At 41.3% G+C, this 24,216-nt stretch overlaps 3 gene segments (V, D, J or C); all 3 read right to left on the bottom strand.

Moving 5' to 3' along the window:
- Window positions 1-5,699: 5,699 nt before the first annotated feature.
- Window positions 5,700-7,068, bottom strand: LOC108541556 (T-cell receptor beta chain V region PHDS203-like). The segment is given in 3 exon segments: window positions 5,700-5,789; window positions 6,208-6,676; window positions 6,816-7,068. Coding segments are annotated over 2 exon segments (480 nt in total).
- A 4,729-nt stretch (window positions 7,069-11,797) lies between these two features.
- On the bottom strand, window positions 11,798-12,457 carry LOC108541526 (T-cell receptor beta chain V region PHDS203-like). The segment is given in 2 exon segments: window positions 11,798-12,195; window positions 12,325-12,457. Coding segments are annotated over 2 exon segments (462 nt in total).
- Window positions 12,458-18,647: 6,190 nt separating this feature from the next.
- LOC108541511 (T-cell receptor beta chain V region CTL-F3-like) overlaps window positions 18,648-24,216 on the bottom strand; it is a 28,271-nt gene continuing 22,702 nt past the window's right edge. The window contains 1 exon segment of the V gene segment in view: window positions 18,648-18,724. Within this exon segment, the coding sequence occupies window positions 18,648-18,724 (77 nt within the window).

Here is a 24,216-nt window from a genome sequence, read left to right as displayed (position 1 = left end):
AGAGAAACTGGATAATTGACTATATGAGACTATATATTTATATATCAATTATTCTCTTTGTCTTTAGCCCTATATCTCATATCACTCTTGATATGCCATGTAATTCCAAGGCTTGAGATCTTCTTATTTAGTTTCTTAGAATAAACTTTTAGTTTCCTGTCAAAAAAAAGAATGTTGGCTACTAGCATTTGATGTATTGCTTAGATGGTCTGTGAAGGGTGAGGGTAAGAGATTTCTGTTTAATTTATAAACTAGTCATCTGTAACTCAATTTTCTGCTTTGGGTATCAACTACACACACTCTCTCTGGTCATAATTTTTAATAAATAAAATGGAAAAGCATATAATCAAAATTCAAAGAAAGAATATAGCTTTAATGTTCAGATATGGGCAAGCAATAGTTCTACACCTAGAAACTGTAAGTTAGTAAATTTAACATCAGCCCTCTTCTTACCCTACCACCCTACACATGCATAAAATATATTCATAACTGAATATTAAATATATAGATTCTTGAGCATTTGTAAAGCAGAATGGCAATAATTAAGAAGTAATACGAGTTCATTGAGGGCAAGGTCTTCTGAACACTTATCTATTATTTTTAGACAAGAATGTGATGTATGAGAACCATCACATTTCAGAGCATCTCAAACCATGGGCTCTGGCATTTTGTAAGTATTTGTCTGTCTAATGTGACCATTAATAGACTGTAATTATTGATTTCTTTTCTTAGGTAGGTAACTGTGTGGTATCTGGCAATATGTATCTCATCCAAGATACTTGACTATACATTTTCAATATATACTATGTGATATGGTTTGGCTGTGTCCCCATCCAAATCTCAACTTGAATTATATCTCCCGGATTTCCCATGTGTTGTGGGAGGGACCCAGGGGGAGGTAATTGAATCATGGGGCCTGGTCTTTCCTGTGCTATTCCCGTGATAGTAAGTCTCACGAGATCAGATGGATTTATTGGGGGTTTCCACTTTTGCTTCTTTCCCATTTTGTCTTGCTGCCACCATGAAAGAAGTGCTTTTTACCTCCTGTCATGATTCTGAGGCCACCCCAGCCATGTGGAACTGTAAGTCCAATTAAATTTCTTTTTCTTCCCAGTGACAGGTATGTCTTTATCAACAGCATGAAAATGGACTAATACAGTAAATTGGTACCAGTAGAATGCGGTGTTGCTGAAAAGATACCCAAAAATGTGGCAGCAACTTTGGAACTGGGTAACAGGCAGAAGTTGGAACAGTTTGGAGGACTCAGAAGAAGCAGGAAAATGTGGGAAAGTTTGGAACCTCCTAGAGACTTGTTGAGTGGCTTTGACAAAAACGCTGATAGGGATATGGATATGAACAATAATGTCCAGGCTGAGGTGGTTTCAGATGGAGATGAGGAAGTTGTTGGGAACTAAGGCAAAGGTGACTCCTGTTATGTTTTAGAAAAGAGACAGGTAACATTTTGTCCCCACCCTAGAGATTTATGGAACTTTGAACTTGAGAGAGATGATTTAGGGTATTTAGCAGAAGAAATTTCTAAGCAGCAAAGGATTCAAAAGGTGACTTGGGTGCTATTTAAAAGCATTCAATTTTAAAAGGGAAACAGAACATAAAAGTTTAGAAAATTTGCAACCTGATGATGCAGTAGAAAAGAAAAACTGATTTTCTGAGGAGAAATACAAGCCAGCTGCAGAAATTTGCGTAAGTCGCAAGGAGCCTAATGTTAATCCCCAAGACCACGGGGAAAATGTCTCCAGCCCATGTCAGAGACCTTCATGGCAGCCCTTCCCATTACAGGCCCAGAGGTCCAGGAGGAAGAAATGGTTTCATAGGTGGGTCCCAGCCTCCCCATGCCATGTGCAGCCTAGGGACTTGGTGCCCTGTGTCCCAGCTGCTCCAGCCTGTATGAAAGGGGCCAAAATAGAGCACCAGCTGTAGCTTCAGAGGGTGGAAGCCTTGGCACCTTTCATATGATGTTGAGCCTGTGGGTACACAGAAGTCAAGAATTGAGGTTTGGGAACCTCCGCCTGTATTTCAGAAGATGTATGGAAATGCATGGACGCCCAGGCAAAAGTTTGCTGCAGGGGTGGGGCTCTCATAGAGAACCTCTGCTAGGGAAGAAGGGAAATATGGGGTTGGAGCCCCCACACAGAGTCCCTACTGGGGTACTGCCTAGTGGAGCTGTGGGAAGAGGGTCACTGTTCTCCAGACCCCAGAATGGTAGATCCACTGACAGCTTGCACCATGTACCTGGAAAAGCCACACACTGTCAATGCCAGCCTGTGAAAGCAACCAGAAGGGAAGCTGTACCCTGGAAAGCCACATGAGTGGAGCTGCCCAAGACCATGGGAACCCCACTCTTATACCAGCATGACCTGGATATCAGACCTGGAGTCAAAGGAGAGCATTTTAGAGCTTTAAAATTTGCCTGCCCCACTGGATTTCAGACTTTCGTAGGGACTATAACTCCTTTGTTTTTGCCCATTTCTCCCATTTGGGATGGCTGTATTTACCTAATCCCTGTACTCCCATTGTATCTAGGAAGTAACTAGCTTGCTTTTGATTTTACAGGCTCATAGGTGTAAGGGACTTGCCTTGTCTCAGATGAGACTTTGGACTGTGGACTTTTGGGTAATTGCTGAAATGAATTAAGAATTCTGGAGACTGTTGGGAAGGCATGACTGGTTTTAAAATGTGAGGACATCAGATTTGGAGGGGTCAGGGACAGAATGATATGGTTTGACTGTGTCCTCACTCAAATCTCTACTTGAATTGTATCGCCCAGAATTCCCACGTGTTGTAGGAGTTACAACACCCAGAGGGAGGTAACTGAATCATGAAGGCCAGCCCTTCCCATACTATTCTCATGCTAGTGAATAAGTCTAATGAGATATGAAGGGTTTATCGGTGGTTTCCGCTTTTGCTTCTTTCTCATTTTTCTCTTGCTGCCACCATGTAAGAAGTGCCTTTCACCTCCTGCCATGATTCTGAGCCCTCCTCAGCCATGTGGAACTGTTAAGTCCAATTAAACCTCTCTTTCTTCCCAGTCTCAGGTATGTCTTTATCATCAGTGTGAAAACAGACTGATACATTATGTAATGATTATACATCCCTCATTACATTTTCTCTTTCTTTAAAGATATCTTGTGGCTTGCTTTTTAATGTTTTCATTAGTGAATAGTACCCCTTCAGGGTCCCAGGTTAAATAAGACAGCATCCATTGGATAGAACAGGTGCCAGTTTATTCAAACCGAAAGTTCGAGCATACAGGAAATCTCCCTCAACTTTCTGCCACTGATATCTGAGTGAACTGAGCCAGTTCTGATGCCCTCAACAGAGGGCAGAAGAGATCTATGTTATATCTAGATGCTTGTCACTGCCTTTTATAGGGAATGATGGGATGAAGAAACCCCTTTGACTGTTAGTTTCTTGCTATTTCTGTTTTAATGAATTGAAATTAATTGAAGAAGATCTAGCACAGATGAGAAGACATTTCCCAATTTTTCAAGCCATACAAAATTGGCGAGGTCAATTAGGAGGATACTGGAAAATTGAGATAATTTAATTTTAGCAACAAGTTTTCAAAGTTGTCAATGTTAATCTTATGATATGATGGTAACATGGGGAATAAATGATGATACAGTGCATCTACAGCTGGTTTGATAGTGATTATCAAAGAATGTTGTAAAACACTTACAATTAATATGACTATGTCCACTTGTCCACGACTAACAAGACCCAGTTTCTGCTCTTAAGCCTTTATCCTTCTACTTCAAAACGGAGGTGTTAGAAGTTTGTGCTAAGATATGAAAAATGTCATTGGTGCTATGGCTATACTGCTGGCACGAAGTTAGAAGGTCCCCTTCTCTGGCTGTGTGGATTACATCTTTGCCCTAATGGTTGGGTTTAGAACCCATTCAGCTGAGGATGGAAATATGCCTATCTTAGATTCAATTATCTTATTATTTTAAAAAATATATAGAAACATGCCTTTTCCACTAACTTTTCAGCTGTGTGGCTGTAGGCAAGTCATTTAAATTTAGGTTTAATTACACTTCACTTATTTAAATTTATTTTTAGTTAGGAGAAAATAATACCTATATGTCAGGGTTGTTGTATGTTATACATATAAACTACCTGTGATATTGTAGTAGTCTCTAGAGAAAAAAAATTGCTTCCTTCTCTAAATTTTCCTTGTTCCCTGCAGGAAGAGGCCAGATTTCTTCCCAGCCATGTCCCAGCAAAGAGCCCTGTTAATACCACCATTCAACAAAAATTAATTTATTTTGTTATATTTTCCCAAATTACATAATTTAAAACATTACTTAAAAGACATAGAACCAACCCAAATGCCCATCAGTGATAGACTGGATAAAGAAAATGTGGCATGTATACACCATGGAATACTGTGCAGCCATAAAAAGGAATGAGATCATGTCCTTTCCAGGGACATGGATGAAGCTGGAAGGCATCATCCTCAGCAAACTAACACAGGAACAGAAAATCGGATACTGCATGTTCTCACTCATAAGTGGGAGTTTAACAGTGAGAACTCATGGATACAGGGAGGGGAACAATATACAACACACACTAGAGCCTGTTGCAGGTGGGGGACCAGGGGAGAGAGAGCATCAAGACAAACAGCTAATGCTTATAGGACTTAAAACCTAGATGACAGGTTGACAGATGCAGCAAACCACCATGGCACATGTTATGCCTATGTAACAAACCTGCACATTCTGTGCATCTATCCCCAAACTTAAAGTAAAACTAAACAAACAAATAAACATTGCTTACTTGGAGATTTAGAGTATCAATTTTTATGTTCTGTGAATTTGTTGGTCTCCTAATGTGATGTATGTTAATGTATGTTTAGTGAAATAATGGTTTACATTTTCTTAATTATTCTCTGTACCCTCATGGTAAACATCCATGATCTTTTATGTGCTTTTAAAAGTCTATTCTGTGGGCCGGGCACGGCGGCTTATGCTTGTAATCCCAGAACTTCAGGAGGCCAAGGTGGGCGGATCACGAGGTCAGGCGTTCGAGACTGGCCTGACCAACATAGTGAAACTCCATCTCTACTAAAAATAACAAAATTTAGCCAGGCATAGTGGCATGCACCTGTAATCCCAGCTACTCGGGAGGCTGAAGCAGGAGAATCACTTGAACCTGGGAGGAGGAGTTTGTGATTAGCCAAGATTGTGCCACTGCACTCCAGCCTCAGCAACAGAGCGAGACCCCAATAAAAAAAAAAAGTCTATTCTCTAAACTGTGAACTCTCCCTAGTGAACACTTTTCATTCGTTTTCTAAATTCAAACCACCTATTCCAATCTACAATCCTTTCGCCCTCTTTAGATGTCTTCTCTTACTCACTTTGATGTTTGATATGCCATCTCTGCCTATTTTCATTTTCATTTTTTATGTGTTCTTCCTCTCTCCCTGGGCTGCATTTTCTTAGCAAGGTGAGGCTATGTTGGAGGCCACACAAAAGTTTAGCACTGAATCAAAATATGTTTTCAGATGCCTGTTTTGTCTTGCCAATAATAATTGTGCAAGTGCTCTGCAGTTTGGGATTTCTAATACGCTTTACATTTATTTGTATTTCCAAAACACTGTTAATTTTTACTGACAGAAGAGCATGTGTTTTATTCTTCAAAACAAATACACACTTTTTCCAGAAGAGTATGAGTGCAGTTATAGCCAAATTCCTACCACCTTCTGCAGCATAGTTTAAACCTTCTGTGATCAGAATTTTTTTCCAGCAAAATAAGATTGATCAGAGAACCTGGAAGAAGATTTGTTGTAATCAGAGTTCTCTTTCAAAATTGAATGAACAGAATTCAAATTCCACAACCTTTCTCTTGAATCAGCACATGGACAGTAAAAATCATCTAAAGAATTTAGAATATGTTAAATTCAACCAAGAGCAAATTACTAAGTGAAATTACTAAGTGAAACACCACTTAGTGATAGTGAAATATCAACCAAGAACAAAATACTAAGCAAAGTAGAAAATCACAGTGAGAGAGACAAGGACAGAAAAGGGCAGGTAAAATTAATTAACGAAATGGTAGAACAGGGCTACGGTGTGAATACGCGAGAGGACTTCTCCTCCTTGTTGGGACTCGTGAATTTACAACACGTTGGACTGGGGGGATTAAATCCAGAACAGTCCCTCACTGGTATTGGGTGAAAAATAATACCTCATTCTCTCCTTGCAAAGAAGTATGCTTATGGAGCTAGTTTCTCCGTAGCGGCCCCTTTTTTCTATTTAGCACGAATGTGCCATTGGAGTCAGCACCTGCCCTGAGTTAGGGCCTCTTCTCTCTTACATCTGCTCTTTTTGTGCAGAGAGTATGTGGCTGTGCTGCGCTGTGGATAAACTGCTGGCACAGAGGTACATAGATGTCTGGTTGGTGCTGGCGGACCCCAGAATCAGGAAGAAGCGCTCCTTCTTCTCTCTAGAGACACTGTACCCCTCAGGAATATCCCCTTTTTCGTTCACTTTAACATCATATGAGAAATAGATCAGCTGTAGCCCCAGACCTGGGTCTTGTCGATACCAGAACATTCTTTCATGGTCCATATCCTGGACACATTCCAGAAAAACTTTCTCTCCCATCCTTTTGATTAGATGTCTTGAGCTCTGGGTTACTTTCACATCCACGAGGCCTGTGAGAGGCAGAAAGCAAGGGTGAAAAAACAGGCCACCAGGGAGCCTGAGGAGAGAAAAACTTTGTATACAAGACCTGGAAATAGTAGGACAGGAGTTGCCACCAACTCCCCAGACCCAACGACTCCCAGCACTCACCTACAGCCAGGAAACAAAAGGCCACATAACAGAGGAGCCTGATTCCCATGGCTGCTTTGAAGAAATAATAGGTCTTCTCCCAGGACCAGGCTGTGGGTTGATGGTTTGTGATGTCATTGTCCCGGCCCACACTCATATTCCCTCAGCCATTGACTAGACTAGAAAGGGTCTAGAGGTACTAGAGAGTGAAGGGCACCCCTTGTGCTCACGGAAGTGTCACTGTGTGTGTGTGCACATATAGAAAAGAGTTGACACAGTGGGCCTGAGACTGCCATCCTTAGAAGGGCCTGCTTGCATGGTTGGCTCTTGATTTGCATCTGTGAACTTGAATTTTGGGAGTGTTCCCACCATCAGTAACTGGTACGCATGGCTTAGTGTGCCTAGACTACTTGCACAAACCATGTGGGGTAGGCTGAACACCTGCTTTACTGCAAGTCTGGAATTCTGCTGCATGATAGGCAGAGGGTGCCAATGTGATCAGCTGAATTATTTTGCGAGGGCTGCCATAAGTCACCACAGACCTGGTCATTTAAACAACAGAAATGTATTTTCTCACATTTCTGGAGGCTAGACATCCAAGATCGGGGTGTCAGCAGAGTTGGTTTCTCGTGGAGCCTCTCTCCTTGGCTTGTAGATGGCTTTCCCCTGTGTCTGCACATCGTCTTCCCTCTATGCATGTTTGTGTCCTAATCTCCTCTTATAAGGATCCCAGTCGTATTAGTGAGGACCTCATTTAAAACCTTAACCACCTCTGTAAAATCCTTATCTCCAAACATAATCCTATTCTTAAGTACTGGAGGCTGGGATTTCAACATATGAATGTTTAATGACACAATTCAGCACCTAACACCAGCCACCAAAAGTATTGGAGGTGCTGAATCTCTAATGAGCTTCCCTGGGCAGAAAGGTTGTTCTTACGTTGCTGCATTGTTACTGTTGGGGTGAGAGTGTGCTCTCTCGTGGAAGAAGAGAACATAAGAGAACATGGTGGAGTTTGGAGTTTCTCTAAACTCCACCATGTCTTTGTTCCTTGTTATCATAGTATTCTTACTACATCTCTGTGATACATCTTTGCTATGAGTACAAGCACAAGGTCCAATGAGTTCTTCTGGTGAGTCTCAGTCTTTGAAAGTGAAGGTAATTTTTCTCCTGACCAGCCTTACCATTCTCTCTCTCTGTCTCTCTCTCTCTCTGTCTCTCTTTCTCTCTCTCTCTCTCTGTCTCTCTCTCTCTCTCTGTCTCTCTTTCTCTCTCTCTCTCTCTCTGTCTCTCTCTGTCTCTCTCTCTCTCTGTGTGTCTCTCTCTCTCTGTCTCTCTCTCTCTCTCTCTCTCTCTCTCTCTCTGTCTCTCTCTCTCCCCTCACTCTCAAAATATATTTTATTGAGAGCAGTCTTAGTTTCTCATACAATATACTTAATAATTACTACAAGTAGCATATTGGTTAACAGGGCAGGCTTTGGAACTATGCTGCCTGGGTTTGAACCTGTTTCAAATCCATGTGTGTAGGTTCATGTGAGTGCTCACATGTGTAGGTTTACCTGATGGGGTTGGGGAGAAGGTGGTATACCAATAATGGGGTGGTAGATGTGTTCAGCCCCAGGTGCAAGCGATAAAGGGTGCAAAGCATTTTAAAACAATCATAAAACCCAGGTGAAATGGTTTTGCTTTTATTATCACCAAGTCCAGGAATTCTAAATAGTTTGGTGATAAAAGACTCCTTCAATGCAACATTTGTCCTTCTGGGACTGGCTTATTTCACTTAGCATTATGTCAAACACAGACAAGCAGAGAGCAGAATGATAATTGCCAGGAAAGTGAGAGAAGGACGTGCTGAGTTGCCATTCAACTGGCGTAAAGTTTCCATTATACAAGATAATTACATTCTAGAAATCTGCTATACAACATTGTCCCTGTAGTTAACAATATCATATTGCACATTGGTTTTGTTTAAAGGTTAGATTTCATGCTGAGTGTTATTCCCACAATAAAAAGAAATCTCACCAAGTAATTTTGGTACACATAGAGAACCACTGATCAAAACAAAAGGGTGAGCTACAACTGTCAGTGTGATGCTTATACTTATACTGCATGTTCCGGTAACACTTTACTTGTGGTTATTTTGCTAACATTATTCATTAAAACTTTCTAATGGTCCAAACAGGTTTTGAAATTGTGTCCATGCATAGTATGAATCAATCATAGTCATATAATAGTTTTCAAGTTGTTTGTGATAATATAAAATAGTTATCATAATTATTCAGACTATATTCCTTAGTTTTGACTTTACTGTTAACATCTAATGTCTAATCCAACAGAGTTGGCCTTACCATAAATCAAGCATACTGACACAGCTACCCCACACAAACACCTTTGAACTTCAGTTTCACCAGACTATTTGCTTACACAAAGAGCTTTACATTCATAAACATTCTTATCTTTAGTACAATTTTTTTTTTTAAATTTTACAAGATGTGAAGTCTCAAAGTTTCTACTGGTGAAATCTGTAAGTGCATAGTGTAGCCTTAACCTACTTAAATGAAAAGTATAAGACTAAGATTAAAATTGTCCCCTGAGACACAGGTAAACAAAAAGGGAAGCATGTGGGGCCCCAGAGAGGATCCCTGAAGACCGTAATGTAGAATGCAGCCTTCTCTAGTAGGTGGTGTGAGGGGGCACTGGATTGATGCAGGTCAATTCTAATAAAGAGCCCAGGCTGAGGAAGCCCTATTGAAACAGCAAATGAGAAGGAAGGGAAGGAGGACATTGACAGCTCCATCTCACAGGTGCACTGTGATCTGGGGATAGACTTCTTTTTGTTTTTTTGTTTTTTTTTTTTGAGATGGAGTCTCATCCTATCACCCAGAATGGAGTACAGTGGTGCGATCTTGGCTCATTGCAACCTCCACCTCCTGGGTTCAAGCGATTCTCCTGCCTCAGCCTCCCAAGTAGCTGGGACTATAGGTGTGCACCACCATGACTGACTAATTTTTTGTATCTTTAGTAGAGACAGGGTTTCACCATGTTGGCCAGGCTGGTCTCGAACTCCTGACCTCGTGATCCACCCACCTCAGCCTCCCAAAGTGCTGGGATTACAGGCGTGAGCAACTGCGCCAGGCCAGGGATGGACTTTTACAGACTGGGGCCCTCAGAGCTCCATAAGTCTCAGTGCAAGGAGCTGGGAAAGGCCCCTAAGTGTTTCTGTGGTGGCAGTGACTTCCTCTGGTAAGGGCAGGCTCCGGAAGGTAAGACCATCTCTCCCCTTGTGGCAGCCTTTTCTGTGCAGAAAGGAAGTGGCTGTGCAGTGCTTCGGGTTAATGGCTGGCCGTGTCTGCGAAGAGCTGGATGTCTGTAGACTGCAAGAAATAGGACTTAAAGTATATATATTAAAAAAAAAAAAAAAGAAAAAAGAAAAAAGAAGAAGAAGAAGAAGAAGAAAAAGAAATGCTCAGTCTTATCTCAAGAGACACAGGTCTATTAGAGACTTTCTATTTGTTTGTATTCTAAGCACCAACTGAGACATAGATTAGTTGGAGCTTCATTCCTGGTTCTTGTCTGGCTCAGCACATATGGGTCATAAAACATATTCTGATTGTATTAAAGAACTTTCTTTTCTGACTCTGAAACTTGATAAACTGAAATTTCAGTGACACCAGCATTCATGGACATTGTGGCTAAAAAGAGAGAACTTAGGAAATATACTGATGTGTAACCACCAGAAAAAGGCTTAATGTACGGTCTAGCAAACCAAGTTCAAGGACATCATACCTGTAACCATGACCTACCAATTCCAAAGAGGCAAAAAGCTATAGAACAGAGAAGTCAACGGCTGGTGAGTTCATGGTGGTGTCTCAGTGTTGGTGTTAGCTCTGTTCAGGCTATTAGAAGAACACACGGCAGAGAAATAACCCAGTCAATGATTCAAGGAAATCGTGTTGGAGGAAGTGACTTCTAAATTGGTCTATGAAGGAGAATCTCCCCCCATCTTGGAGTCACCCAGTCCAGACCTCTCTGTACGTTTGTGCCAGCAGTTTATCCACAGCGCTGCACAGTCAGCTGCAGTCTGCACAAAAAGAGCATCTGTAAAAACAGATGAATACCAGAGAGAGAAATGGTATTCTGGGTAGAGTGACCATTGTAGATGAAGACCCAGGAGTGAGTCAGCAGTGGACATATTTGCAGACCTGTGAGAAGCGGGATAGTTCTGGAGTAGATGCAGGCAGTTGTGGTAGTTGAAGGATAGGGGAAGTCAGTGTTAGAAAGGTGGGCAGATTTGCAAAGGTCACATCATGGAGGGACTGAGAGACTTGCAAACTAACATGAACTTGAGACTTGAGCTAGTTAATAGAAAGAAGCCAAAGGGTTAGCTTGAGGGAGTGATTGTGGGTGGGGGTAGGTTGCAGGTTTGCAGGTGGGGTGGCTACTTGGAAGGTGGCTAGAGGGATCCAGGTGAGATCAGTGAAGTTAGGAAAATTTGTGAGGAATTTAGTACTAAGGAAAATGCAGGATGGGTGGTGGATTCAGTGTGGAAGGGGAAAGTCAGAGAGACAGTGAAGATCAGTCTTGCATCTCTGACTTGGGCATTTGGACCATCTGCTGAGAGGAAGAAAATAGGAGGTGTCGGGTTTCATAAATAACTCCAAACATGATGTTCCCCCAAGTGACAAAATCTCCGGAATAGGACCTGGAGGTCCTATTCAGGACCTCATACAGGACCAAATATTGTTGAGACCCATTTGATTGTAAATGGAGTCTTCATTTTGGGCAACAGCTTAGTTAAATTTAAAGATTTAAGCTCCACAAGAAGAAAGGATTGGAGAGTACCCTAGCAGTAGACCTAACTCAGTTAGCTTGTCCTGCCCAACTTTGAAACCTCACTGGTACAGCAGGTAGAGGATGGACCCCTGGTTCTGCAGAGTGGCTGCACTGCAGAGTCCCTGAGGCTGGGGAGTGGGGAAGGGCTTCTGTGGGATGATGGAAGAAGTTTATCCTGTTGGTCGGCGAGGGGTCTCCTGAAGGAGGAGTCTCCTTGTTCTTGCAGCTACCCTCTGTTTTTGTGCAAAGAGCAGCTGGCTGTGCAGCACTGTGGATAAACTGCTGGCACAGAGGTACAGAGAGGTCTGGCTGGGGCTGGGCGACTCCAGGATCAGGGGGAAATTCGTCTTCTCTTTTCGAGAGACGTTGTACCCTTCAGGAATATCTCCCTTGTCAATCACCTCAACATTAATTGAATAGTAGATCTGCCTTAGGCCCAGCCCTGGGTCTTGTCGATACCAGGACATATACTCATGGTTCATATTCTGAGAACAAGTGACTGTCAACTTCTTTCCAGTCACTGTGATGAGGTGTCTTGGGTTCTGGGTCACTTGGGCTTCCAAGGGGCCTGTAAAGGAAGGGGACAGAGTTAGAGGCAGAGCTGAGGGGGATCTCCAATGCTGAAGCCTTTAGGAGACACCTTGGGCTGAGGCCTACAAAATAAGGCCAAAAGTTGCCCATGTGTTCTGGGACTCACCTGCTCCTAGAAGGCAAAGGACCACATAGCCAAGGAGCTGGGGGCCCATGGCAGCATCAGGCATGTGTCTGCCAGTTCTGGGGGCTCCAGTTGGTTTCTGTAATGTCTCCACCTCTTCAGCTATTTGGGCTTCAGAAACGCTTTCAGGAGAGAAACCACTCCCACTTCAGCTCAGAGGGCTGAAGTGTACAAAGGCAACAAAGCCAACCCAGGCTGAGGACATTTGTGATCAATGTCATTTTCCTTAATCTGTGTGAGGCTGCTTCTCTTTATACATGTGCTACATTTTCTTATTAATATAGTCATGTACAAATTGTCAAATATTTATGTATTTTGGATCTCAGGGTATAAAGTGGTGTAACACATTTGATTATCACTTAGAAGTGTGAGAACATAAAGCTTATGCTATTGGAAGCGGCATTTTCTTCTTCTTCTTTTCTTTTCTTTTTTTTTTTTTGAGACTGAGTCTCACTCTGTCACCCAGGCTGGAGTGTGGTGGTATGATCTTGGCTCACTGCAACCTCCGCCTCCCTGGTTCAAGCAATACTCCTGCCTCAGCCTTCCCAATAGCTGGGATTACATGAAAGCTGCATTATGATGTTTTTTGAAGTCATTTCTACTCTGGCAGAAAAAATTCCAAGTATATCCCTGACTTCATTTATCCACTGGTATGTATCTTTAGTCACTACCTTTTAAAAGAGTCTAAGGTGTAAAATCTCAGATTCACATCATAGATTATTTTGCTAGTCTATAATGCTGTTTAAAATCCAAGACACACAGCTTCTTTTCTGTTTAGCAAAATTGACTTAGTCATCGTTGCTAGACCTAGCAGCTGTTTCCACCAAAGACAGCATCTGGAGCATCTTCTTTTCCCCAGAAGAAGCTGGTGAAAGGCAGAGGTAACATCTGCTTCCTGCAACAACCTCAGAGTCTCACCAGCCAGCTCTGCTTCCTGCCTGCTTTTGGTGTATGTTTGCTTTCTTGCCATGCCACAGCTTGCTGCACATGGAAGGTGTCTGTCCGTGGATATTGCGTTGTAGCCAGGCAGTGTTTGGGGCCAGGAGTGTCAAGCTTCTCTTAGCTCTTCCAGCAGCTGCTGGTACTGCTCTCTTTTCTGCCTAAGTATGTTCTTCCTGCATTAAGGTGACTTTCCTAGGTTTCCCCAGAATGTCTTCCTCCTTGAACGTCTTTGAGCTTTTCTTAATTTTTTAAATAGTTGACGAATAAAAATTGCATCTATTTACAGTGCTCATTGTGATTTTTGACACTTGTATACCTTTGAATCCTTCTTGTACTTTGTAGGAACCAATGCATTCCTGGATGGTGGAATGGAAGGAGGCTACCCCTTTCTTCTCAATTGTTTCCTACCACAGGTAGAGTCTCACAGAGCCCGTCATTGTTTTGCCAAATCATTGTCATCTCCAGACAAGAAGGGGCCTCCTGCCAGTTTTCAGGGCTACCCTCAAAGCTCAGAGATGAGTTCCTTGCCCTCAGACCCCTTCACGGTGATAGGTGCAGCTATAAGCAGTTTCCATTCCATGCATAGAGGAAGGAGTGATTGCTATCAGGACCTTAGCTCTGACCTAAGGAGGAGTATTCTCTCTTTTTCTATTTCTGGACCACTCCTTTCTGGAAAAAAATGTAGGGAGAGAGCTTGGCTCTACTTCAGCCACAGGTGTTTGCATTGTCCTAGCAAATCCTCCATATCCTAGCTGTGAATTTGGGTGTTAAGAGAGGGAAAACAGCTTTCATTCTAAAAACCCACCACAGGTAAATAATTTCATGTTACTTAGTGAACCTTGCCATCCCAAATGGCAAAATCTTTCAGAATTTACTCACACCCACATAGCTATGCTCACTATTAGGGGATATTGGATTTCCCCACATTCTGTGGTGTTTCCAAAGTTGAACAAGTGCATAATTACACTTCAGAGTATTATAATTTTCCCCAATCTCTTTTCATATTAGATTAATTCAAAATTTAGGAGGTAGCTAATTCTATATTCTGTCCGTCTACCAGCTAATTCACTCTCCTCAGCTATGCGACTTCTTCCTCCCTGTTCCTTTGACTATGAGGCTATTCTGCTCTCTTGTTTCCTTTTCTACATCAACCAAGGTACTAAAATGATGCTGTTAGCCTGAGGCCCCAATAGCCTTACAGTAGGAGCCAGTTGTTTGATTTTCCCACCCTTCCTTCCTACAACTTTCCCTCTGATCTTTTCTACCCAATTCCACCATATTTAGGAATTCTGAAAACTTATTCTATTCTACTTCCCTAATATAGGGCAGACTCCTATGTCCTTAACAGTGGGAATGGAAAATAAACAGAACCCTCTAGACGGCTGGTCACTCTGAAACATCTCCCTTCACCTTTGCATTTTAATGGGAAGCATTTCATTCTATGCCGTGCCATCCCTTCCTCTCCTTCATACTTTTCGGTCTTTGCTCTCTTCCTTCTCTTTTAGGGACTGCTCATCCACCCAACCGGGGCAACAGTATCACGATAAAGGTAATTAAGCTAACACCTACTAAACTGATGAACCATTTCCTAAAAACCCCTGTAAGAGAACCCATGCCCTGTCCCTTTAAATATAAAGCAATCTTTTTTTTTTTCTACATGATATTGAGCCCAGGAATAGACTGCAGAATTCTCACCACACTTCAAATTCTATTTCACTTATACTCAGGTCATTTCAGTTCTAAGAAAGTCATTCTAGTTTGTGTATTTTCTTGTACTATATGATTAAATTTTGAAAGACCCCAATGAGAGATATTTATATATCATGTTTTTAAATTCATAATACAGTGTTAAAATTTATCAAACTTCCCCTCCCACCATTATCTGAATTTTAGTGTTTATATTACAGGAATATGTTAGTGCCCTCTAGTGGAATATCGGAGTGGTGGGCAGAATGGTTCCTTAAAGATGTCCAAGTGCTAATAATCCCCTCAACCCATAACAGCTGTGGATGTTCAGTTAGACGGCAAATGGGAATTAAAGCTGCAGGTGCAATTAGGGCTGCTAATAGACAGGAAGCAGTGCCTGGACTATCCAGGTGGGTCCAATGTAATCACGCAAGTCCTTAAATCTGGAGAGCCTTTCCTGGCAGTGTTTAGAGGGAGCTGTGAGTACAGAAGTAGGGTGAGAGCAACAGAACGTGCTGCCTTTGAAGATAGAGGAAAGCGAGCCATAAGGTAAGAAAATCGATTCTCCCCTGGAGACTTAAGAAAGGAACCCAGATCTGCCGACACCTTGATTTCGGCCGGGTGATACCTATGTTGGTTTCTGAACTACAGAGCCTTAAGATGATACATTTGTATTGATTTAAGCCGCTAAATGGGTGGTAATTTGTATAGTAGCAACAGAAAACCAATACAACCACCAAGATAAAAAATGTGTAAAAGAGCAATTAGGATGAAAACAGTAAAGGAACGAGTAATATCGGAGTGCAGAGTCTCTGGAGCATCTTGAGCATGTGTGGGGGCTCGTAAGTCAGGTCGCTGCACCCCTGGGGTTTGTCATATCTGCTCAGAGAGGACGTGAATGCACTGATAGACTGCTGCTGCAGAGGGTCTCAGAGTCTGGTTAGTGCTGGATGATTTAAGGGTTGGGAAAGATGATTATATTTCCCCCCTTTTTTGTTGTTGTTGGAATGACTATGTTGACTCAGTGCATGTTTTTCAAAGCTGCCGACTTCAGAAGAATAATAGATTAAATTTATCCCCCCAGCCCTGGTTCTTATGGATTCCAGAACGTTTGGTCTGGTTGATAATCTGAAAACATTCCGATACAACTTTCCTGCTTCTCTCACCAGGTATCTCAGGGTCTGTGTTACTTTGACATTCATGAGCCCTTAAAAGGAGGATGCAGAAAGTGACTGCATAGCCCACCAGGAAACCCATGTGAAAGCCACAAGGAACAGCCTGTTCCCAGAGCCTGGACACACCAGGATGGTGATTTTCCCATGTGCTTTCTGAGAATACCCGCCCATCTGAGCCACAGGCCCACAGATGAGTGTCCCAACAACTTCTCTCCAGATTATGTGGTTTCCTCACAGAGCCTTACCAAGATATGCACTTTTAGACCAACTCAGTTCTAGAAGAAATCGTTTTTTTCTGTTCTAAATGTTTTCTAACAGTTTTGTTCTCCAAAATACATCTTTTAAAATTTGTTGAGTTGGTTTCTTCTGAGGCCTCTCTCCTTGGCTTGTAGATAACCATTTTTTTTTTTCGTATACCCTTTTTTCTGGTCTTCACTCTATGCATGTCTGTGTCCTAACCTCCTGATAAGGACACCAGCCATATTGAAGTAGGGCCAGCCCTAATGACCTAATTTTAACTTAATTATCTATGTAAAGACCCCCATCTCCAAATATAATTAGCCACATTATGGGGCCCTAGGGTTTAGGACATCAGCATATGAAATGAAGAGGGTAGCACAACTCAGACCATAACAATGGAAATAATAAAAGAACTTACCTTACATATTTGTTGTGGCAATGAAATGAGTTGCCATGAATGAAGAGGTTAAAAGATTGCCATGCTTCCAACCATTCAAAATATTTCCTCTACTGCTGCTTCTATCACAATACTTTCTTATGTCAGTGCCAGTCTCTGTGTTAAACTACTCACTGTTTCGTTCAACCCTCACCCCACTTCTGAGAGGCTTATATTATTTACTTCATTTTATAGATGTGAAAACTGAGGGCTTAAGTCACTTTCTAAAGCTAGTAAGTGCCAGAAACTGACTGCAAATCCTGCATTCTCAACCATGATGTGTAAACATTTCCATTTTTCTACATGCTTTATGGTAAATGTGATGGTGAATTTACCATTCAACAGTTTGACTTTTCAATTTCTTTTAGGAATTATTTTCCAATCACTCCAATTTCCACACCTAAAACTGAATTAATACATTTTCCTTTGCCTGTGTTGTTTCTTGCTGTCATCCCCAAGTTACTGGTGGAAGGTATGTGAGTTATCAGCAGTGAATCCCTGCTGGTCTGCAGCAACCTCAGTTCTTGCCTCCTCAGAAGAAAATTCCACTGAGGGTCACACGACAGAAAAAGAGACCAAGGCAAGTTTTAGAGCAGGAGTGGAAGCTTATTAAAAAGGCTTCAGAACAGAAAAGAAAAGAAAGAACACTTGGAAAAGATCCAAGCAGGTGACTTGAAGAACAAGTGTGGCATTTAACCTTGATCCTGGGACTTCACAGACAGCCATTTTGTGCCCCTTTCTCATGATTCTCCTCTTAGGATAGGCTGCCCAAATGCACAGAGCCCTCCTTACGCTTGGAAGTGAGCATGCGCAGTGTGTTTAGAAAGTTGTATGCATGCCCATCTGAGGCTTTCTTCCTGTTTCTGCTGGAGTGCCCCTGGAAGGTCATGCGCCACCTTTTTGTCTCTCAATGCACATGCATGAGTTTACTTGCCCAATCCTGAGATTTTATTGGAAACCCTCTTTGCTTCTCCCTGGTGCCTGCATTCAACTGACACTTTAATGTTAACAGCTGTGGATCAGCAGGGGATTGTCTCTCCCTGGCTGAGCCTGCTGAATTATGCATTCTTTTCAGAGAGGCAACGTTATCTCTGAACCAATGCCAGATTGTCTGACATTCCTGGTCGGTGGGGGGAAGGGAGTCCTCTCCTGCCCCACTCATGCCTAACTAACTACCTGTAATATCCGGGTGCCCCATGCTATCTCCCCACATTCCTTGTAGGCTCAGGATGAACCTCCCAAGCAGGATTGTCTTTGTTTTCATGCTAAAAGTATGATTTCCATATCAACGGCAAGAATCTGTTACCTTTCTTTTTCGACCCTTCTTTAGTTTTGCTTTTAGATGATTACATTATTACAGCAATTTTAGTCAAACTGAATGTGTACTTGTATCCAGGTTGGCATCTTAAATTGAAACAAATACCATTCTAAATGTGTTCACTTTCTAAACATTCATGTTTTATTTATAGATTTTTGTGAATGGTACATGGTTTTAACTGTTTATCTAGACGCTCCTACAGAAACAAATATCATAGGATATAATTCTCTTGAGGGGCAACATGCTAATTTCTTGTGCAAAATGGCTTTCCATTTTTGTGCTTCAATTGTGTGGGATGGAAGCTGGACAGTGAGTGAGCTTCCTCTCTGAAATTTCTGATGACAAGAATGGTGTGTACTCTCTGGCTGTTTTTTGTCTCCTGCTGTGTTTTTTGTCATTCTGTGGTTTTTGTCACAACCTCCTTAACTTCCTCAGTGGCAGCACCTTCATAACTTGGTGCTACTTAGCAGGGCCCACATATATTATGCTGGCAGGACAAAGGAAGGAGTTATTCCCCGGATGAGTAGTCTCCCTGAGGATTGAAACAGCTGTAGTGCTCCCGGCTGGAACATTCCGATCCTAAACCTGTAGAGATGAGGAATTTGTAGAAATGGAACTTGCCAAAAACAGAGACTGGCAGAATCTGTCACAAGAAAAAGGTCTCAATCAGATGCCGAGAGGGTTCTTGGATCTTGTGCAAGAAAGAATTAATGGGGAGTCTGAGCAAAGTGAAAGCAAGTTTGTTAAGAAAATAGAGGAATAAGTGAATGGCTACTCCAAAGACACAGCAGCCCAGAGGGCTGCTGGTTGCCTATTTTTACGGTCATTTCTTGATTATATGCTAAACAAGGGGTGCATTATTTATGCCTCCCCTTTTTAGGCCATATGCGGTTACATCCTGATGTTGCTATGGCATTTGTGAACTGTTATGGTGCTGGTGGGAGTGTAGCAGTGAGGACGACCAGAGGTCACTCTCATGGCCATATTGGTTTTGGTGGTTTTTGGCCGGTTTCTTTACTGCAACCTGTTTTATCAGCAATGTTTTAAGGACCTGTATCTTGTGCTGACCTCCTATCTCATCCTGTGACTCAGAATGCCTTAACTGTCTGAGAATGCAGCCCAGTAGGTTTCAGCCTTATTTTACTCAGCTCCTGTTCAGGATGAAGTTGTTCTAGTTCACATGTCTTAGACATTTCCTCCCTCCCTTTTTGTAAGAGAACCCTTAATCCTAATTTTGTAGAGGGACAAAGATTCATCTTCTGTAACTTCTTCAGGCTGAATAGGGGCAATGATATTCCTGCCTAACTATTAGGGTCATTTGTGTTCAGGGTAGAGAGGAGCTCAGTCAGAAAGGTCCAGTATGATGAAGGCCATTCAGAATTCTTAAGTCCTGACAAAAGGTGATATCTGAAAGATTAATAAGTATTCAGTTTAAGAAAACATTTAGTAAGCTTAGTCTGCATTCCTACACAAAGAGTAAAACAGCAATATAACAAAATAAGCAAAATTATCCCAAGTAAACTAAATTAGAAGGCTCTTTATGAACTGGGCAACTACTGGAACCAAGCTGACATGAGGTGGCTAGCCTCATGCCTAGAATGAGACTAGCCAATACATGCCTAGAATTAGAATACTGATCCAGATTTTTACATTACCAAAATGTCTTGTGTTTTCAGAGTAGCAGGCAAAGATCACCAGTTGGTTCACAAGAATAAGCAGGGTTAGCCTAAACTGCAGAAACAAACTTAACAACTGATGAGACTAGAATTTAATAACAAGTGTAACATAGGTCTTGAAACAATATTATCTCCCTGTTTTCCATTTTCACTAAAGATAAGTCATGGTAAGACCAATTTGCTTTATTATACTTGGCCTGATTATTTGTAAAATGTGCAGCAAGAATAATTGTTTTTCACATAGACTTCTAACACTGGGTTTGATGGAACTTTGTTTCTTAGAAGGAATCTTAGATAAGACTCTTTTTGAGCTGAGCCCTACTATGGGTTGGTACTCTCAACTACCTATGAGTTGAGTAAATTCCTCTCCTCTTGGGGTCCCAGATAACTTGGGGCTCCTGGACCTGTTAGAAGGTGACATTGTTTACTTACCCCAGGTCAGAAATCACGTACAGAGACTTCCCCAAGGAGCTTTTATTGACTTGGAAAGTCAAGTTTGATTCCTTAGAGGAGAGTATACCATTCCATCAAAGTCTTGGTAAAATAACTAGCTTCCCCAATTGTGTCTTGTTACTAATAATAATAATAATAATAATAATAATAAACAAACACAGCAGATTCTTATTACACTCATGCAAGTAACTTTATTGCCATAAATTAAGAATACTCACAACTAGTTTCCAAAGTCTGGAGAAATCAGGTAAAGAGAAAAAAATATGCTCTCAATTTTGTTAACACAAGTATACTTTACTCAATTGCTGAAAGCTATAATAGCTCAAAAGTTTCCTTGACTCTGAAACACAAAAGATCAACATTTTACCCAGAAAGTTAAAATGGTTACTTTAGACTTTTGCTAGTTTAGTCCATGCAGTTAACTTCTGTTCTGCTTGATATTCATGAACATTTCAGCTCTCCATGAGTCCTGAAAGGTTTTCCTCTGTTCTGATGTCACAGTGTCCAAACTTATCAGAAAATCTGCATTTAAAAGCACCAGTAGAGCCCTACAGTTAATTCTAAACCACCTTTTAAAGAGAACCAAAACGAGACAACAATTGTCTGTGGATGACCAAAAGTCTTAGGACAGCCACAATTAAAGCCAAAATTGACTAGAAAAATGTGGTTGCCTCTGTGGCACGCAATGATTTTAATTAACAATTGTTAACCCAGTCATACACTGTCACCTTTGCCCCAGTTGAAACTTCTCCCTGTGTGGTTGTCAGCTATATGGTCTATTTCTCATTCCCCTAACCCAAAACCCAGCACACTCCAGAGCTACTGACCATGATAAAGCCTAATGGCCAATGCTAGAGTCCTGCAAGTAAGCTTCCCCTTCTGAAATGTTTATAGTAGCTGACCTATAACCCCCATAGGAAAGCCTAAGGAATATTTCACCAGCCCTCACCCACCTGCTCCTGCCCTTGCCTGTACCCTCCCTTCCCTCCCCAACTGGATGAGCTCCCTGCCATCCTCACACTTCTCTCAGGCCTCTCTAACCTCTTTGGGTTCTATGAGTAATAAATTTCTTCCTTTCATGCATTTTGCTTTCACTTTCTCCACTGTGTCTCACCTGACACTCACACCTGAATCTAACTCCCCCTCCCCTGAGTCAGAGGTCTTCTAGAGAGTGGCCATATTGGTTTATGGCTAGTCTAAAAAGAGACCTCAAGACCAAGTTAGAAAAAAATCATAGCAATAAGAATCACAACAGTGGATTGGAAGATAGAAGGAGTGACAGGAAGCATTGGCAAGAACTTTTATTGTGGTTTTCACTGAACGAATGAGTGAGGCAGGGTACGTGGGCTAAGTAGGTTTAGCATTGGCTAGTTTAAAAATTTGAGCAGGCTTCAAAGTGTAGGGATTATCTCAAGTTGTTTAGTACCTGGCCCTTCGGTAATTAGGGTAGGAGAATAGGGGCTCAGTGTATGAGAGCCCAATAAAGGAGGTGGTTTGGAGTAGAGGCTTTGGATTGGTTGATTTGATATGAAAGGCATGCTCTAGGGAAAGTAGTTTGCTATCCCTAGGAATGAGTTAACCCTGAGAGGGTTAGTCCCTCCAAGATCAGCAAGTCCCCAGATGTCAAAATATCAGGAAATATGCATGTCAAAACATTAGAAAATACAGACAATAAGAAGGCATGATTAATACAGTATGTCCTCCTCAGTACCCAACTGATATGGTTTGGCTCTGTGTCCCCACCTAAATCTTACCTTGAATTATAATCTCCATAATCCACAGGTGTCAAGGGTGGCACCAGGTGTAGGTAATTAAATCATGGGCGCGGTTCCCCCATGCTGTTCTCATGATAAGAAGTGAGTCTCATGAGATCTGATGGTTTTATAAGTATCTGGCATTTCCCCTGCTGGCACACACTCCGTCTTGCCACCCTGTGAAGAAGGTGCCTGCCTCTTTTGCCTTCCACCATGATTGTAAGTTTTCTGAGGCCTCCCCACCAATGTGGAACTGTGAATCAATTAACCCTCTTTGCTTTATAAATTACACAGTCTAGGGTATTTCTTCACAGCAGTGTGCGAGAACAGACTAATACACCAACTGTAATGGTCTGTGGGAGGATATGAAAGTGACTCCAGAAGAAAAATATAGAGCTCTTTGATACCATCCTAGACTCTAGTGTGAACTTGACATTATAATACAGTGCTATTTTTTCTGGTAAAGGACTAATTTTCCTTTTTTCAAAATATTAAAGGGATAGTAATAAGTTTTTTTTCATTTTAATAAACTTAGATTGTATACATTGTAGACCATGGGGGAGCCACTGAAGGATGCTGCAGAAAGAGTGATAGAAACAGATTTTTGCAATTTGGAAGATTATACTTGGGTACTATACTAATACTAGATTAGATGAAATGAGGATTAACAAGGAACTAGAGAGATTAACGAGACTTTTATATTTATTTGGTAAGCTAGTAAAAAGGGCATAAACATGTCAGTGGTTGCAGTGATTGAGAGAGTAAACAAATAACTAAGATATTTAGGAGTTAGAAATGAAAGTGCTTGCATAGTCCAGGGCAAAAGAGAAACAAATGTGGCATGATTCTCAATGTTCATATATTTTACAAATAAATTACTCCATCAAGTCAGGAACTCAGAAGAAATGCATCTTGGGAGGGAAATATGATATGAGTTTTACCTTTAGGTAGAAGTGTTCAGTTGGTGTCCTGAATAAATTTAAGTTCAAATTTGGAATCAAAATGGAAGGTATAGATCTTGAATTCATTAATCCATGAGTGGTGATTCATGTGTTCCCAGTCCCCATCATAAAGTAATGAATAGCAACTACCTCATGGAAAGAGAAAGGAGAAAGGACTGCTACCTTCTCAACAATTCTTCTCCCTGAAAGTACCTTTTCTTTGCTCATTTTTTATCGTTTTCCATCAATGGAATTGGGTGGCAATTCATTTCTGTGAAGTTCATCAGTATTTGAGGTACCCTCAAATCATCTCTGTGTTATTATCTCTGAATTATCTCTGTGTAATTATCTCTGTGTAATTGTGGAAGGTGAATTAATTCACAAGAGGAGAAACTATTTGTTGTTCTGAGACTTTAATCGGTTTCTGTATCATCCCACATTTCTTCTTCAGGAAGTTTTCACCAAGTTGCTGATAATAAAGTCACAGTAGACGTTCTCCTGTTAACTGGATTCTAACAGACATTTCTTTTTCAAGGCTTCATCTTGAGGTCAAGCCTAGTTTTCTATTAACTGAAATTTTGAAGGTTTGTGCTACCTCCCCCCAAATTAATCAACTGATAAGAAAAAGTATTTCCATGGTAAGCTACCTCAAAATTTATAAGGACAAAGCTAATTATATATCTCTTTTCATCTGACAACTAAGTTTATTCTCTTCAGAAAAGTGATCTACACACTCACGCCATTCTGCTTTCCACTTCACTGCTCCTTCATTGACAACTGTTCTGGTCTCATCTTTCTTCTCTTTTGTTAACTCAGGGACTAAAACAATTCTGTTTCTTGTCTTGAATCTCCAGCATTCTTCCAGTAAGAGCCAAATCTATTCCACATTCTTGCCTTTCCTTACTAGACCTGGTCTTTGCTCCATTTTAACAAAGACCAATTCATTCTACTTCTGTACTGTGTCCTTGATTAAGCAGTAGTAAGAAAATTTGATCCACTGCATGGCCAAAACTCTGAACCATCTCTTGAATAGTTTTGAATTCTAATTTAATGTATTTGATTGTATGCCCTCTGAATTTCTATTCCTGACTTTCCTGGCATTTGATCTCCATTGGTATGGTAGGCAGAATTCCAAGAATGACCTCCAATGACTCATGTCTATGTATAATGTCCTTCACATTCAGCATGAGTGGAACCTAAAAATATGATGAGATGTCACTCCAACGATTGCGTTACATTATTTGACAAAATAA

Source organism: Rhinopithecus bieti, unplaced genomic scaffold (genome assembly GCF_001698545.2).
Source record: "Rhinopithecus bieti isolate Rb0 unplaced genomic scaffold, ASM169854v2 scaffold_20175, whole genome shotgun sequence".
In the NCBI taxonomy this organism is placed as follows: Eukaryota; Metazoa; Chordata; class Mammalia; order Primates; family Cercopithecidae; genus Rhinopithecus; species Rhinopithecus bieti.
This window is presented reverse-complemented; position numbering and strand designations above follow the sequence as displayed.